At 37.5% G+C, this 19157-nt stretch overlaps 1 protein-coding gene across 7 annotated transcripts in view; it reads right to left on the bottom strand.

The window, feature by feature from the left end:
• Nucleotides 1-356: 356 nt before the first annotated feature.
• Nucleotides 357-19157, bottom strand: part of ATG4C (autophagy related 4C cysteine peptidase) — a 110461-nt gene continuing 91660 nt past the window's right edge. For 5 of the 7 annotated variants that reach the window (XM_087417016.1, XM_014788243.2, XM_087417029.1 and 2 more), the window contains one exon: nt 17557-18703. In XM_087417016.1, the coding sequence (XP_087273142.1) occupies nt 18536-18703 (168 nt within the window). In that variant the 3' untranslated portion in view covers nt 17557-18535. Of the gene's footprint in view, nt 402-17556; nt 18704-18726; nt 18847-19157 lie in introns of those variants that run through there. The other 2 variants (XM_087417047.1, XM_087417039.1) reach the window with 2 other exon arrangements.

Raw genomic sequence — 19157 nt, forward strand, 5'->3', positions numbered from 1 at the left:
GGACACAACTCACTTCCTCCTTAGGAGGCTGCAGCCTGGACCCCAGATCAGGACACAACTCACTTCCTCCTTAGGAGGCTGCAGCCTGGACCCCCAGATCAGGACACAACTCACTTCCTCCTTAGGAGGCTGCAGCCTGGACGCCCAGATCAGGACACAACGCACTTCCTCCTTAGGAGGCTGCAGCCTGGACGCCCAGATCAGGACACAACGCACTTCCTCCTTAGGAGGCTGCAGCCTGGACCCCAGATCAGGACACAACTCACTTCCTCCTTAGGAGGCTTCAGCCTGGACGCCCAGATCAGGAGGGCCAGAGTCAGGCACGCTTCAGCCTGGACCCCCAGATCAGGAGGGCCAGAGTCAGGCACGCTTCAGACGGAGATCAGGACACAAATCACTTGCTGTTGACAAAAGGAACACCGGTTTAGTGGCCCTGCTCCTTTACCCAACAATAATGAGAAGAAAGGAAAAGGACGTATTCTTCAAAAGGGCCTATCATGAGAAGATATGAAGGAGACATAAAAAAAAGAAACAGCTAATTGTGGGAAAGAGAGCAGTTTTTAATTAATCCTTCCCTTAAAGGGATTTTCCTTAATATAACCTACATTTTTTTATTTTTGCACATTTAAATATGTATATTTAACACATTAAACACATTTAAATATATGTGTTTGACAGTCTTTTTTCCCTTTGAAAATCTAGATGAAGCTCCACACTTATTTAATAGCTAAAACCACACTAGAGACCCTCAGCTGTCATTAGGGCCATTGGGGCAGCTCCTAATTAAACCGAAACACAGGAGGCAACAAACACTATTTGTTCATTTCATTTACAGTTGAAAGATTACTAGATAATAAGACTGGTTCTATTGAAATATTATATCACAAAGTAATTAAGAGCTGAACCTAAATGGTAAAAACATTAAGACGTTATCATCTCATTAAGGAAAGAAAGCAAACACTGCTTGGGGCGACCTAAACCATAGTTCTGGGGGTGTTTTTCAGAAAGCGGCTTCTGTTTTATTCCTTGCACTTAGATTACAATTGACCTACACAACTGATGAAGTTCAAACTCTGAAGCCATCAGCTCTTTGCTTGAGATGCAGCTGCACAAAACGAGGTCCCGAGTGCTAACCCGATCCGGACACAACGGACTGGAAGTCTCAGATTAATAAACCTCTTCCAGTGGAGGGCTAAATAACTTTTACAGTTTTATCTATGCTTATTTGTTCCTTTGGAGATTTATGGTCCTCACAACAGATATGCATCTTATCTTTCACTTTCTAGATCAAAGAGAGATGATTTTAAACAGACTTCTGACTGGCATAATCTGGAATTGCAGATGATCTCAATTTTTTAAAAAATGCTGAAAGTGAACTTGTAAGCCAAATGAAAATGACTTTGTGCATGTCAGGTGCACAGGAGAAAAATCTGCATACGGCTAACCAAGGCTGACCTTCTATTACCAATACTGATGCTCTCGTCCGGCCCTGAATCAGCCAGGTGCAATCTGCACATGCTCAGCCAGGAATTAACACTCTTCGTGCTGCTGCTGCTTTAACCGATTGATGCTAAAAGTTTAGAAAATAAAACCTAACCAGCTATTATTACAAAGCGCCTTTAACCAAGCCTTCTCCTTTGAAAGCAGGATCCTCAATTGAAACTGGCAGACCACATTTTTAGGTTTCAAGCAGCTCTGTCATTCTACAAGGAATGTGTCTGCCACTTCACACGATAGCTTGAGCTGAAAGACATGTACTTTGAATCAGAGAATCAATAGAACACTTAATGGACAATTAGGAGAACAGCTGTAGGACTGTCAGAGACCCATCTGTACACAGCTCAAACAGCAAGCCTGGACAGGGCCCGGAAAACAAAGTACACTGCTCCAGGGCACTGGCCCCACTACAAAACCTCCCTTTCACTTCTCATTTAATGTTAATATAGTGTTCTTTTTCATTACAAATTTTAACACGTGTAGAAAATTATGGAAATTGCTTAAGCCATTTGTCAACTTATATCATGTGAATTGATCAATAAATTTCACTACTTGGTTGTTAATGTAGATAAATTTTGGCATTTAATTAAGCTCCAGCGAAAATGTGGCCACTTTTAATTTCAGCAGATGCTGTCTTTTCATTTGTAATACATAACTACAGGGGTAAATACAACCCAATCATGAATTATCACTAAATATTTATAGACAACATAGCAATTCAGAAAATAGACACAAAAGATTTTTACAATGAAACAATTACTGTGTGCAAAATCTGAAATAGGTGGTGATGAACTCTAATAGGAGCTGTGAACAGAATCTTAATATTGTAGCTCAGCAAAGAATTACATATGCATATTTTTCTCTCATGATCCTGCCTCCATAGAGTACATTTCTATTGACAGAAATAATCAAGTTTTTTTCACAAAATTGTTCCAAATGTTAAAAGATAGTGCCCTAAGTTTGTAGAAGCATATTAAAATTTATAAATTAAAATAAAAATCCATTCCTTTATATTTCTTTTTACTAAATTTATTTAGATAAAATTGGGAGGCTTCTCTGAACAGATAAGAGGAAAATCTTACAACGATTATTGCACACACATGATTTGGATTGGGGCTATAGGTTGGTCAAGAGGACACTGGGATGGGGAAAGGAGACAAGATGTCAGACAATGGGAAAAGCAGAATGAACTTTTCAGGCTTCCTCCATATGGCCTAAGGGGCCTCAACGTGAAATCCTGCTCCCGACAGCCAGAAGCCCTATAGCCCTAACCCTCCGTGGCGTAGTCTGACATGATAAACTGCTGTGTCTCATTTGAAGGGGAATAGGCTGCCTCTTGGTGATTCTGCTGGTGCCTTCAGGGAAAAGGGGATTCAAAATCACATTGCTGTCTTCACAGTGTAATCCACTCCATAACGTCCATTCCCACAATTGTCCAAATGCTTCAGGAAGAGGGCCCTTGCTGGCTGTGCATCGCTGCATTTTCAGCAGAAAAGCAGACCCGAGTGCTGTGTGTAGCGCCTTTGGAAATATTTTAACAATAAAGTTTAGGGAAATCAAAGCCGACCCCTCATTCCTATTTTCACGATGTCTCCACGTCAGAATGGCCACCACTGCTGAGGCAGTCTGGCGCTTCCTACTGTTCTGGCAGAGGAGTGCGTGGTCAGAGACGATGATCTCGACATTCAGACTGTATCAGAGAAATGAGAATTAAGCAGCCAAAGGGAAAATGGATTGGGTCTTCTTGCTGAACCAAATTATACATCTAAATTCCCAGCCAAAATTCTCTCTCTGGCTCATTCTCACATGCTCATATTTTTTTTTATTCCAAAATTTAAATTTCCTGGGACTTGAGGCCTTGTTTTTATACCCGTAAAAAGTAGAAGAGGCTGGAAAATCCACCTCAGCCCTAATGCGGATAGTTAGGGATTTTTGGTAATCTCTGAAATCTAGGATTTCACAGAGTCATAATCCTAGTATTTTCCTGAGTCATGTATATTTATGAATTTCTTTGCCTTTGGGGCAAACTGAGGAAAGACAGAGGTTCTTGCTAAGGAAATACAGGTATTTGTTGAATATTTGATGTGGACATTAAGGTGGAAGAAAGTTAAGACACAAGATTGGCTGAGAAACAAAAATTGAGATTCTAAAACATCGAGATTGTAGTAGATTAAAGATGACCACGAAATTCTTGCCATTTCTCCCATCAGTAAATGGAGTCTATTTCCTCTACCCACAAATCTGGGCTGGCCCATGAGTTGTTTTGCTCAGTAGAATTTAACAGAAATGACAATGTGTGAGATCCCAGCCAAAGCTGTGAGAGGACCTGGGAGCTACTGCTTTTGTGCCCTTTTAGGAGTCAGTTGCCATGCTTTAAAAAAATTCTAGTTAGACTACCAAATGATGAGAGATCACTCAGAGAGGATCTTGGAAGATCAGAGACCATCTTGGATGATCCAGCCCAAGGCAGACTCCCAGCTGAAAGCAGCTGCCTGGATGACTACAGCTTCCCCATGAGGAGGAGCTGAGCTCAATCAACCCACAGAATCATCAGGAATAAATTCTTATTAGGCCAAGCCATGAAGTTTTCGGGTGATACATTACATGGCAATAGATAACCGAAACAGAGATTTTATAATAAAAATATCCATTCTTTTTCTTCTCATATCCTACCCTCCCTCTAAAGTCATGTCAACTGGCAATCATCATCTGTTTTCCTATGCCTCTTGCAGAACTGACCCAATAACAAGAAAACAAAAAGCCAAGATAAGAATTGGGGGTGGGTGGGTAGAGTTATTTTTAAAAAGGAGCTCAGACTGATTCTATTAGTTCTCTGTTTTCTCTCTTTACAGTTTCACTCAATATCCCAAGTCGACATCAATGCTCAGATTGGACACCAAAGGAAAGGCAGTTTCTGTAGCAAGTAGTCCTTCTCCTTTTAGGACTCCAGTCTTGACAGTCAGCTGAACAACCCAAGTTACCTAAAGGAGAGTGGACTTTTTAAAAGACATCAGTAGATGTTCTGCCACTTATATTAGAGTTGCCAAACATTTATTCTTTAAAATAAATTTTCTCTGAGCTAAAAGAACAAACTAGATTCTAATCACAGCTCTGTCATCTGTGGCTGTGTAACTTGGGCAAGTAATTTTATCTTTTTGGCGCTCAGTTTCCTCATCTGTAAAAAGAAGACAACGGACTACATGATCTTTAAGGTCCCTTAACACTTTGCCATCTTTCAAAGATATATGTCATTTTTCAGGTGATGCCAGCTCACTTGTCATCCCTTATTGTGATCACGTAGTGTCAACTAAAAAGTCTTTCTCTACTGCCCAAGGCAGGCATGAATATATCCTTAATCTAATATTCTACCCCTGAATCATTGAGGTGATTGTATAATTAACTTTTTCTCAGAAAGCATAATCCCAATTTTTTTTACTCCATCATTCTATAAGAATAAAGAAATATGACCATTTGTCTTTACCATGCAGGTCTCTAAATGGATACCCATTCTTCATAAAGTTCATAAGAATTTAGTGCATGTTTTTCTTGTGGAAAAGACCTGAGAGGAACTGAGGGAGGGTAACAGTTGAGCACGGAAGGTAATAGCTTCGAAACTCACTGATTCTTATGTTACACCTGACACTGAAAATTCTGTTGTATTTCAGGGCGTCTTCATGAAACCTTGGGTTTAGTCAGAAATAGGATATTAATGTGTAATATAAGTCTAATTCAAAAGCAAGTAAGCAAAAATCAAAAATTAGGGCTCTCTGTCTCACTGCACTATTATAGTAAAATATGGTAAATATTTGGTATGGTAAAAATCATAAAGTTAGTCATCACTTATAATATCTAGGAAAGGAACAATACGGCTCATCAATTTCGCAAATATAATTCCAAAATTTAGCAGTTTCAACCATTTATGGAATCAAATAGATCTAGGGTGGAATCCTGAATGAACCATTTACCAGCTGGGTAGCCTTGGGCAACTTGATTAATATCTCTGTGTCTCGAGTTTCTTCCCTATAAAGCACAGATTTCTGTTTATGGCATAAAAATGAGATAACATACATACAGTGCCTAGAACAGTGAGCACTCGGTAAACAGAAGTTACAATTAAACATGAGCTCCATGAAAGCGGAAACCTTGCCTTTTCACCTTTCTACCTCAAGTGCATAGACACGCTGTGTGGGTCAAACATTATTACTCTGGCCAACAGCTCCAACATCGTTCAGCGGTCTTGCTACACTGCTTATCAAGTAGCAATCACTTGGTTTGAGTTTCATGCCCTTTAATCCCCTGTGCTCATTATGAACAAGGAAAGAACCATCCAAAAGACAAAAGTCAGAGGGACAAACCCTACACAGATTACCGGTCCCTGGTAAATTAAAAGTTGGGAGCATGAACTAAAGACAACCACGGCTCGCATGGAATGGGAGAATCCCTGATCACAATAGGCACCTCTGGAAGCTGTGCTAACTACCTTTACAGAGGCCACGGCTTTGCTGAGTTTCTGCTTTGGTGCAAGTTTTCTAACAAACAAGGGAACTAGGTTTTAGGGGATCCCTGCGGAGCAGTTGCCATTCAGTCTGGTAGAGGAATAAAACAGAAAGAGATTCTGGACAATTTGCCCCAGGTCAGTCACTGACCAAACCAAAATTAGAACTCACATTGCTTAATTTCCCTAATCATTATTCCATTATTGACCATACTTCTTTGCCTCCTATATTGAGAGAGAATTCAGATAGTGGAATGAGGCAACATTAGAAAATATTTTACATAACGGGTGTTCTCAATCTTCCTTCACAGAATCCAGGCTGACTTTGCAACACCAGAAGGAGTCCTGTCAGATCAGTGATCACAGTCTGACCAGCGGTCCTGTTGCCCCGGATGGATAACTGATTCTGGTTCACTTTCATATGAACGTACTTTTAGGGTAGCAAGCATTGGTTGGTGACGAGACTGTTCCCTCCCTCAACTGTACCAAATCTCTGCCTAATCAATCATTCCTACGAAATGAGCCAGTTCCTTGGGTCTTCATACATGGCAAACACAAAACCATACAAAAAGATTTACACTCAAAACTACTGCCGCAGTCTTTCGATAATTACAGAGAGTTAATGTGGCTATTGGCAAAGCTAAAGCCAACGAAGACACAAGTATAAGACTTAAACGCAGAAAAGAAAGGGGAATCTGCCAGACCATAGATATGGAACCTGGTACTAAATGTTCTAGGCCCCTGATAATACATGGTATATGACATGAACTCTTATCAAAACCACACCCACTAGTTCATCTTTCTCTACTCCCTGCCTGTAATAAGGAAGATAGCAGGCAAAAGGAAATGGGAAGAGAGGGTTTATAAGAAGCACGACCACAGACAGAACGCGGCGGGAGTCTTGGGCATCTTGTTCTTTGTATCCAGGGTTGGATATACCAAGTTAGACACGGGCTCTCAGATGATTCCAAACCTTCACCTTCATATCAGCTTGCTTGTAGCTGATATGAAGATTGATGAGATTTTAAGATTCTAAGAGTTGGTGTATCCAAATGTAAACAATGATAATAATTTTGGTGTTTCCTTTCTTTACACACTAATATTAAGTATCTTTACGTTGTGGAAGTTAGGTAAACCACAGTCACAGTCTGTCTGTGGCTTGAGGAGAAGCTGACTTGAATCAGAGATGTGGGTTTGGTTCGATTTCCAGAGCATACCCAATAACTTGAATGGATCACAGAGAGCCTAATGCTAGTTCTGCTTGAGAAGCTGATGTGTACATGTGCATAAAATGTATATTAGAAGCATATTAATACAATTCTATCTCAACAGATTTAATTCTTAAATGCTACATATACTTGTTTAATCTCCCATTTTAAAAGTAGAAAAGGTTAGATTATAACATCAGGTTAGCTCTCTTTGAAGCAGGTAATAATTAAGTTGATTCACTGTTGCAATTACTGTCAAATCCCCCTTAATTACCAGAGATTTTATAGCAGCTTCATTATACGTCTGCTGTAATGCATTGTGGCCCTAAGGAGAAGTGTTGCAGGAAATTCTGCATAGCATGGATAATTCTAACCTGCAGTTACAGCTTCCAGCAAAAGCTTCTGCACTAAATTTATCTTTTTTTGACATTTCTCCCTGTTACTCAAGCACTTAAATGAGGTAACATTAGTAAAATACCTACCTAACTTTGAAAGTTGGAATTGATTTCTCCATGGATATTAAAAAAAAAAAAATGAAGGGATAAGTTAGCCTTCAATAATTCCTGAAAAAGCATCACACTATGTTTAATAATGAATTTAGATTATGGCATTCAAATAGAGCTGAAGTCTATATCTAAGTCACAAATGTATCTCATATTTCTACTTCTTGTGGATATTTCTTATATGATAAGCAAGAAAAAATTATTACTGAATCCCCAACAGATAATCTTGAAGAGGATAATCAACTGCTTTTTATTTATCAATGACTTTTCAACTAATTTCTGAAAAAAGTAATCATTTAAAAAAGGTCATTTTTAAGTTTCCATATCACTGCTTGTTTTCATTGGAAAAATCTTTACAAATCAGAGCCTGTAAATTGAGTCAAGTTCAAAACCGATAACTGAATAATGTCTCCCTCAGATCCCGTTTTGACCAAGGAATTCACTCCACAGAATATATTAGATTCAGAAGGGGTTGCAGTGTCAATGACACTATTGGCAGCTGTGTTAACAGTCAAGGGCCTGGCTTTGTACAGCAATACAGTTATTAAATTTCTCCAGAGACCATGACTCATTAATCAAATATTCATACATCTCTGTGAATACACACTGAACAGAGAATGCCCTCAGAGCTGAGCATCCCAAGACAAGTCTCTTTCATGTAACACTGACAGAATCCCGAGAACATGCGGTCCTGGTTTGCATTTCTAATGCACTATGTACTCTTGAATTCTCCATTTCCTAAAAACAGAACACAAACGATCTTACTGATTGCAAGTGTTTGAGGGTTACAATTAAAATTATTCTACTATTGCTTCATGCCATCTTTTTTTAAAATGAGGACAGTGAATCAATTCTTCTGTTCTTTGTTTACCATCAAACAAGTAATTTTTTCCCAGGCGGATGAAGAAACCCAGGGCCATGCTCCTATTAATACAAGAATTTGTATTAGCATGAAAACAACAGATCACTACTTAAACCAGGGAGGCCAAATTACTTAACATATTAGCAGACATGAACTTGCTATATTTTGCAAAGTCCTCAGTCTGTTTTATACCACTGGGAGTTTTCCCCCTATTGAATAGTAACAAAAGGTCTTTCTCAATTGTGGTCTCTGGAAAATTGGGGTCTGAAGGCCAGGCAAAGAAGAGAAGGCTCAAAATGTCACCTCGGAAGGCTACTAAGAGCAGGCTCTTCACCTCTGCGAAGAGAAGAGAGAGAAGGAGCATCTTACATACATTTCCCATCCAACTAGCAGTTTCTGCAACAACAGGAACCTGATTCTCAATGCTAGTACAATACTAGCAAATCTGCCAAGTGCCATCTCACCTCTTCAACCTATCCAGTCTACCAACCAAACTGCCTATGTCTTTCATCCTGGTTTTCCAAAATTCTGGCTCCAGTAGGTCAAAGACTTCCCTTCCATAGTCACCCAGCTTTCCTCCCATCCAGCCAAGTCCTTCGCCACTCTATGTGCTATTTTCCCCAGTGCCTTCTTCTTGGTCATTTGGAACCTCGAACTCAACATGAGGCAGAGAAAACTAGGACAAGCTTTGCAATCAGGAGAGGTTTAAATCCCGGATTTCCAAATTGTCAACTGTGCTAACTTGGCAAGTTACCTTACCATATCTGACCTTCACTTTCTTCATCTGTAAAATGGAGATGATAAAAATACCTAATTTCCCAGGATTTTGAGGATTACACTAAATAATGTGCTTTATAAAATACTTAGTAAGTGCCCAATAAATGGTATCATCATTGCAACCGTTAGTCCTCTCTCTCTTCACATTGACTCAAACTTTTCTTTTTCCTGACAAGACTGATTCCCTCCTAAACTCAACCAGCAGAGACTCCTCCTTCCATGTAGACCCCTCTGATCCAGAGGGCAGCTTTGCTCTCCCACCTCCAGGTACTGGCTCGGCGTCATCGCACACCCGCTCCCACTGATGCTGACACTGTCACTTCACACACTCAAAAGGCTCCAGTTCCTGATTTCAGCTGATCTTGTGCCTTGCCTTCATTCTCACAACTTCTATCTTCCATTTCTCCCACTTCCTCACTTTATCCTGTGGTAGTCTGGTAAAGTCTATGGACCCATTCTCAATAAAATATTTTAAAATATAAACAAAATGCATATGGTTACAAAAGGAATAGTTATCAAAATATTTTAATTTGTGATACTAGTAAGTCCTAGCAGCAAGTCCTACCATAATTTCAAAGCAGTGTGAATATTTCAAGATAGCTGCAGTAACTATGACATGAAAGTATTTCTGATTTCTATTAGGGACAAAGTCCTAGGTACTGCGGATGCTACTGTACTTCATCCCCTCCATTCTCCGTGGAAGGAAATACTGTTTCAGTTAGATGTTAGTAAAAATAAAGATGTAATTTTTTTCACATCCTAGCTCACGGACCCTTGAATTCTATTCATGGGTTCATGAGGTTAAGAACCTCTACATTAAATGACCTATTGTTGCTCGTCTAAATTCACTAAGTTCATCCATAGACTATAGAATTACATCTAGATAAAACAGACTCTAAGGGTAGGGCTTGAGAAATCATCTTCCAATTTTAAAGTGTTAGAACTAAACTCCAGTTCGTCTGACTTCTGTACCCTTTGTTTCTTCCTTCACAGCATCCTTCCTCCTGTGTCTCTCTCCCAGGCATCTACCTACATAAGTATACATTTCAGCCTGACCCTCACGGCCCTCGGTAACAGAGCTCCCAGACGCATTTCATTCTTGTCACTCATTCTTCTGTCCACATCATCGCAGGACGTTTATCATCACCCCACACTAGATGCCAGCAGTGCGCCCTGGTCAGCACAACAGCCCAGACCAGGCACATGCACTTCAGATGTGCCCTCTGGGGACAGCCCTCCACCCTGACCCCACTTTCATTTAGATAATATGTCCACAGACCCTGTCTCTGGGTCTTTAGGCTGTTTCCTTCCCAGATACTTACCTCCTCCCTGCCTGTATATAAATCATAACAGACTTTCAGAATTCATCTCAAATACCACCTCCTCCATGAAGACTTTCTTAATCCCCATAACCAGGTGTGAGCTCTGTTTTGAAACCAAATATAATTTTATTTTGTAGAACTTCTAAGTCTTCTCTTCCCTACCAAGCGTGACAGTTTTTTTGTGTATTTTCCCCACCCTTAAGTAAATTTATAAGCTCCCTGACAGAAGTGTCACATTTTTATCTCAATGTATTCTATAGACCCTTACAGAAATTCAGTATTAGAATGGAATTAAGACGTTTTAGGGTTTTGGACTTTTTTCTTTTCTTTTCTAATTCCCGTTCTCCAATGCCAGTTCAAAAAAAATAAGGCATACTCTTAAAGCCTTTTCAAATCTTAAGACAGAAATGAATGAAATCTTGACAATCATCTTAAAGGCTAACACTTACTGAGTTCTCACTGTGTGCTGGGCATTTTTCTAAGTGTTTTTGCATGTTTCCTCACTTAATCCTCACAATAGCCCAGTGTGATAGTTCCTGTTACCCAGACTGTACTAGGACAGTCACTACTATCCTAGCCACGTAGCCAGAAGGTGCTAGAGCCACAATCTGACACAGCCAGTCTGACTCTGCAGTTCAATCAGCTCATTAATGCCACCTCCACTGTGTGACATGGAGCTTGACAGAAAAAATAAATCTCTGTTTTTCCCTAAATATAAGGAGTCACAATTTTTTCCAAACTAATAGCATTAAGTGAATATATAAAGTCTTACTTTTGAACCACTTGTTTCGGCTGATGCTATGGGTTAATTTGATATGTTCTTAATACAATATGACCACAACTATGAGACCTACGTTTTATTCCTTTCCAAACAAGTATCTTTGGTGCTTGGGGCCAATTTTACACTACGTAAAAATTCAATAACACTTTATGTTTTAAAAAAGAAGCCTGAAAAAAAATGAAGAAAAATTTTGCAGAAATTGACAAGCTGATCCTAAAAGTCATATGAAAATATAAGGGATTCAGAATTGCCAAAATTATCTTGAAAAAGAACAAAGTTGGAGGACTCACACTTCCCAATTTCAAAATTTACTACAAAGCTATAGTAATCAAGAGAGTGTGGTACTTGCATAAGGAAAGACATACAGGTAAATGGAATAGAATTAGAGAGCCCAGAATAAACTCCTACATTTATGGGCAATTAATTTTCAACAAGAACGCCAAGACCATTCAGTGGGGAAAGAACAGCCTTCTCAACAAATGGTGCTGGGACAACTGGACATCCGCATGCACAAGAAGGAATCTGGACCCCTGTCTCACACCACATACAAAAATCAGCTTGAAATGGATAAAGAACCTAAATGTAGGAGGTAAAACTAAAAAACTCTTGAAGGAAGTATAGGTGTAAATCTTTATGACCTTGGATTAAACTATGGTTTCTTAAATATGACACCAAAAGCACAAGCAACCAAAGAAAAAATAGAAAATAAATTAGACTTTATCAAAATTAAAACCATTTGTGTTTCAAAGGACACCATCAAGAAAGTAAAAAGACAACCCACAAAATGGGAGAAAATGTTTGTAAATCATATATCTGATAAAGGACTTGTATCCAGAATATGCAAAGAACTCTTACAACTCAATAATGTACAGACAAATAACCCAATTTAAAATGAGAATTTGAATAGACATTTCTCCAAAGAAGATATACAAATGGCCAACAAGCACATGAAAAGATGCTCAACACCATTAGTCACTAGGAAAATGCAAATCAAAACCACAATAAGGTACCGCTTTACAAACTCCAGATGGCTAAAACAAAAGACAGTAACAAGGGTTGGTGAGGAAGTAAAGCATTGGAGACTCACGCATCGCTGGTGGGATGTAAAATGGTGCAGCTACTCTGGAAAACAGTTTGGCAGTTCCTTAAAGAGCTAACCACAGCGCCACCACATGACCACAACTCCACTCCTGGGCCTGTACCCAGGAGAAATGAAAACAAATGTCCACACATAATCATGTGCACAAATGTTCATAGCAGCATTATTCATAATAGCCCAAAAATGAGAACCCAAATGCCCATAAACCGATGAATAAACAAAATGGTGTATATCCATCTAATGGAATATTATTCAGTCACAAAAAAGAATGAAGTGCTGACACATGCTACAAATCTTGAAAATATTATGCTAAGTGAAAGGAGTCGGACAAAAGGCCACATTTGTATGATTCCATTTACATGAAAGGCCTGGAATAGGCAAATCCATACAAATAGAAAGTAGATTAGTTAATAGGTACAGGGCTTCTTTTTGGAGTAATGAAAATGTTCTGGAATTTGATGGTGGTGATCATTACAAAACTGTGAATATATTAAAAATCACTGAACTGTACACTTTAAAAGGGTGAATTACATCTCAATAAACTTTGTTACTTAAAAAAAAAACACGAGATACCACCTCAGACCCACTAGGACAGCTATAATCAAAGACATTACACTTTCACATGTAACCTGATATCCTTAAATCACTTTAAACGTTATAAAATTTGGACTTTTGACCATCAGCTGACAAAGAAGCACTTTGAGCTCTGAGCTGATGCTGCCTGCCGGCTAATAACACGATCTTTCTATAGCAGCTTATACAATATTAGATTTTATATTTCATTTCCCCTTATTTTGTAAACATGACAGGAAAATACAAAAATGAAAGTTCTAAAACTCATGGTAAGAAATGTAGGTCTCATAAATTTAATATAATTAATATAAAGATAGAAACAATTCAGCCTCAATGAAACACTCACTTGACTATCAATCAACTGTATATTTGACAATAAAAGAACAAAAATAAAGAACATCTATGAAATGCTGGAACTATATCATCTGAGATCAAGCCTATATGATTAAAAATAACTTTATATTTTTAATATTTTTATAATATTTTATACTCTCTGGGACAGAACCTTTCTTAAAACGTTGTTTGAAAACATCTGTTTAGTTCCTTCAGATCCAACTGTTTTAAGTGTTTACAGAAACATATTATGTACAAAAATAAGACTTTCTCTCTACGTACAGACATGGGCTGGTAGCCACGAAACTGGCCAAGCAGTGGCTCAGGTTTAGGAAACATTCAGAAGACAGGAAGGACTACCGTGCCAGTCGGGGGCTTAAGACAATGACAATATACAAATCGAAATATGAAAGACCGATAAGTGATGGTCCTCTCCATCAAATAGGATAGCTGTTCAGTTAAATTTTAAAAATAAGAATCAAAATTCAACCTATTAAATGTGCTTAGAGTAATGTGAACAGGAATATAAAATAGAAGAGAAAATAGACAATTGAAAATTACATGTTGAGAAAGCAGAAGTGTGGGGTGGATTTGTTTTCTATGATATTTATTTAAAGTATTTTGGAAATAATTTAAACATGTATGTGTATTTCTCCATTAAAACTCTGATTACTAAGTAGAGTCCTAGCCATAGACTCTCCTGACCTCTTCCACAATGCGATCATCCAAGTCCCAGGACTCATACTAACTGTCTCCTTAATCCCAGATCCAATTCCCCATCTTAGATTCATTAGCCACAATTTAATACAAGTGAATTGATCAGAACAGTGCTCAGTAAATAGAAAGTAGGATGTAAATATTAGCGATAGGGAGGGCACACTGCACATCCCCAAGGAGAGCCATTCACATAACATAGACCAAAGACAGTGCCCCCTGGAGTTGTGCAACATGGCAGCCCCATACCCACTTTCTGGTATTGGTATTTACCTTCTCCCAATGCCTACATCAAATTTTAAATCATCCCAGCCTGCAAGCCTTTTTAATTCATATATTTTCATCTGTGTCAGTTTACTGTGGTGTACCTGCCTAGACACACTCAAAACTTGCTGTCAATAATTCTCTCATTCTTTTGTGATCAGAGACTTCTGTCGGATTTCTTACTTACCTTCGTTTACCCATCCTGCTTATAAAATAACTTCTTTTGAAACCCATGAATTCCCAATTCTTATTAATTTATGTTATCTTAGTATAAAATATAAATATGTATTATATTTATAATTATTAACTTAATTTTCAGTAACTTAAATGGAAGACAATTCTCTGTATAATTTATGTTTCACTCTTGGATAACACCCAGTATCTGGACTGTTGGCTTAAAATAGGGGAAGACTGAGTTTCTAAATTTCTGGAGGAACTGGTTAGAGGGCAGCAAAGTAATTTTTCTACCTAATAACAAACATGTATTCTCCACTTTTAATATATTTTTCTTATTGTGAGAGAATAAGTGAAATTTTATAACTGTAGTTGTGAATGTTTTGGGCCATTGCTTGCCACCAATAATGTCGAAGAGGATGTAAAAAAGAAAGAGAGAAACATGCTAATTCAAAATGTGTCTACAATACCAACTCTAAATAATTTTTCAAAGTTTATAGGCAAGGAGAAGGTCTTTATATAACCATGAAAACCACACAAGAATGCTTAAGATTTCTAAACTGAGTTAAGATTCAAACTGTAAAATGATATAAAATTTATATTTTAGAATCAATAGGATGTTTCCAATTATCCCTTCTCTGATGTTTCACCTTTTCAATTCAGCATTCCAAGATATTCGGTCTGAATGCTCGACTGAATATAGTCCTATTGAATAGTGGTTGATTGATAATACTAAAGCTATAATAAATATCACATGAAAAATATTTAATCTCCTAAAATTTTTTGAAAGATATTTGCTCTTTTTATAGAAAATAATAATCCCTATCCTTTCCAAGAAATTGCTTCTATCAATATATTCTGGGTATCCTGCCTCTATTTCACTATTATTTTAAATTCTCAGTTTCTTCCTTATCTTATGTCAGTTTCAATAGAAATTCATATAGTTATTTAATATTTTCAAAGTGTTTTTCATTATCTGTTCTTCTTGTTTCCTGTTTCTGGAAAGTCCTTTATAGTGTTTTTATGGTTGTATATAAATATTTAATCAAAAAGACTTAGATGTACAATGCAAGCTACTGAAGGTGATCTGTGATAAACCATGAAAATGACACTTTTTCCTAGTAGCAAAGAAATTAGCAGAGAAAAGGGAAAAAGAAAGCTGGATTAGTATGACTTGACCAGAAATACAGTGCTTTCTAACATGCTGTAATTGACAGCAACTGGAGAACTCTAAAAACAGAGATTTCTGGGCTAAAATTGGACAGATTATACAGATAAGTCATTTTTGCTGTTTTGTTTCTTTAATTCTTCTAAAAACAAGATGGAATTAACATATATACTTTTAGATATGTTTGCCCTTGGACAATGTTAAATCCTAAGGTTAACAGAACACAAAAGTGACCTAAAATTTTAATCTTCTAAAGTTGTCTTCTCACTAACACAGATTTCATGGGGTTAGTTTAATGTAAAAACAGAAAAATGGATACCTGAGGGGAATTCTTTTGGATATACTTATTCTATAAAGGATCTTTTCACTTGCTCATTCAGCAAATGATGACTCTCAAGATTGCCTGCTGGTGGTTAATACATTGACAAAAGGGGATTCAAAGTGTCAAATCTTATGAAGAAGAGAGAAAAGAAACCTTCACCATCAAAGAGTCACATCAAGGATTTTAAAAATTCATTTCTGAAATGTTAATGGTAAAATCTAGTATCTTAATATTGATGTCCAAATGGAAGACCCTCCTATTATAATTGTAATGGAACACTCGTCTTAGAGTCTCGTCCTTTTGCGCTTTCCTTTATTCCAGGCTGAAAGAGATCACCCATGAGCTTTATTGACTGAGTTTACTGGCTGTCAGAAATTGAAACGAAATCTGTGTTCAAAACAAAGTCTGAAACCAGAATATACAGTAACTGTACTCTAAATCTAATGATGTCGTTTTGCTGCTGTCTTTCCAATAAAGATTAACACAACTTTTGGCTGGTCCTCAGCTGAAGCTGAATTAACAGGCAAGATAAATCCATCAGCCTCTCTCTCAATTTTCATAAATGCATGCATTCATTCATACACATACTGAATACTTTTTAGGTGTATATTATGCTGATAATTTATGACTCTAAACATTTATTCTCAGTCATGGGGATGACTGGTAAGATTTGTTTGTTTCATCTGTACAATGCTCTGAGTATTTTCAATATAACTCAACGTAAAGGAAGTTTCTGCCTCCTCTCACCTCAACTTTGTCCAGGTGTAAGTCTGTCTCATTCAAAAATCCTACTTAAAAATGATCCCCCAATATACTGAGAGAATGCTCTCCTATACCCCTAAGCTTTTATGTAGTTCTTGGAAGAGAACACTTGTAATCAGTTCTGATTCATGTGAAGGTATGGGTGATCTCATCTGATCTGTTTGCTCCAGAAGCCTGTGAATACTGCAGGCGTGCAGGAAGAACAAATTGCAACAATTTAGATGAGGTAGCTGCAGTGTATAAAATCGGGCACACCACTGGCTTCTTATTCTTACAGTGCTTTGACACTCTAGGAACATTAGTTCTGGACTTCACTGTCCAGAGTGTATCTAGAGTAAAGGAAAATTTTAGATTTCAGAATATTTGTTTCAATTCAATGAACTACACTCACTGGGAAATGCCAAACCTGATTTCTCTCATCAGGCATATGAACGCAATCTGCCCACCCTCTGTTTCAGTTTTGCATGCAACTCTAAACCTCACAAGTGGAAGAGATCAATGACTTTAAATGCTACACAATTTTATGTCTTCATTGGTCACTCTTCCACACTGAAACACGGAAGCTCCATAACATAAGTTAACATTTTGCTTTCAGAGCAACAACACTATTTGCCTTCATCATAAATAAAGAGAATTCATTTGAGACAATGATTTTTCATACAAAAGGATTAAAACAATCCCATTAAAACCAAAACAAAGGTATTTTATGTTCTCAGAACTTTATTAAAGTATATAATCCTGGCTCAGTAATAACTCTAACATTTTTATATCACAAATTTGCCTTTAACACATAATACACTTAGGTAGATTTACCACATAGACAGCCTCAGCTTCTAAACACCACTATGCTGATTCATACGAACAGAAAACTCATGTAGAGGAGCACCTATTGATATCTTGCTTGGTACTTATCTTTAGATTTAAAAACTGCATAACAAGTAGAGTTCCCATAATATTTCATTTTTGAGATAGGAAACAAACACTACTCCTATCTTACAATTGCTTTTATCTGATTTGATTGGATGCAATTATTAATAACAAACTTTAAATGTGTGGGGAAAACCAATACTTTATATTCACTCCTCAGAGAAGCCTCAACAGCAAGCAAAATGAGGAGCCATTATAAAATCATACTGCTAAGTATTACTTTACCTCACAATTCTGCTTATATAATTGTATGCATATCACAGCTAACAATTACTATTTAATATATCAAGATACATCCAAAAGTATCCTTTGGTTGCATTAATATCAGGAGGCTAGGAAAGCACTGAAGATTCATTCTCTGGTCTTCTGATCATTAGTATAAACTAAAACTTCTGAAACTATTTGGTGATCCCAATTTTGGGGCCTATATCACAAAACCTTCAGGAGACTAGTGGCCTCAGGTGGAAGAATTTGAAGACGGGAAGACTTGCAGTTAAGGTAGAGTTATCATTAGCAGATCTTAGGAAAACAGGAACGCAGCCAGAATCACTTGATATTTATTAGAAATCAAGATTCATTAAATCATTTCTCTTTCAGAAAAATATCTTTAAAACTTGTATATTTTCAAATGTTCTTTTTTTAAAGAACATATAAAATTAAGATATTTGTGAAAATGAGTTTCAAGTATACTTGTTTCTCTTCATTTCTCTCCTTTCAAAGGAGATCTTCTCACCAAGCACAAATGTGCTAATCCTTAAAGCAAGACAAACTCTTCTGTGCTAAATCTTTTTAATCTTTTCTTTTCATCCTCTGAGAAAAGGTCTTCTTCATTGGTTGTAGTAGATGTAAAATCATAGTCTCTGGAATGACCACTTACAAAAGTAAATAAGGGATATTTCTCCTTAGAAGAAATTTCCAGCATCTGTAACAGAAAGTACAGAAGAGTCTCTGAGTGGACGCAATAGTGTACAGCAGGACCATGTGACAAAATCTAATGTTTTAGCCCTGAATCTCTCTTGTTGGCTTCTGTCATTTACATTGATCCAGCGCCACTGCTTTACTGTTCTGGATAAAAGACAAAAGTTCATCAGCATTGTACAGTTTATTTACAGCTAAATACCTGCTTCTCCGTTAGGACTAGACCATCAAAAATTAAGTATATTATCATTCCCCGCCACCACCACCACCCCCTCCAGCCAAAGTAGGTCTTTTAGTCACATTAGTTTGAAGGCTTACTAAAAAGTTCAGACGTAGCTTCTTTTGGTATTAACAGGCAATGAAACAAAATGGCATCACTGACTATGGTAAAATATTGTGAAGGATTGTTTGGTACTAAAACACAGAAAACAAAGCTCTAAACTGAGTCAGAGGGTCCA

The sequence above is a fragment of the Ceratotherium simum genome, chromosome 2, assembly GCF_057802395.1.
Source record: "Ceratotherium simum simum isolate JZ-2026a chromosome 2, ASM5780239v1, whole genome shotgun sequence".
Taxonomy (NCBI): Eukaryota; Metazoa; Chordata; class Mammalia; order Perissodactyla; family Rhinocerotidae; genus Ceratotherium; species Ceratotherium simum.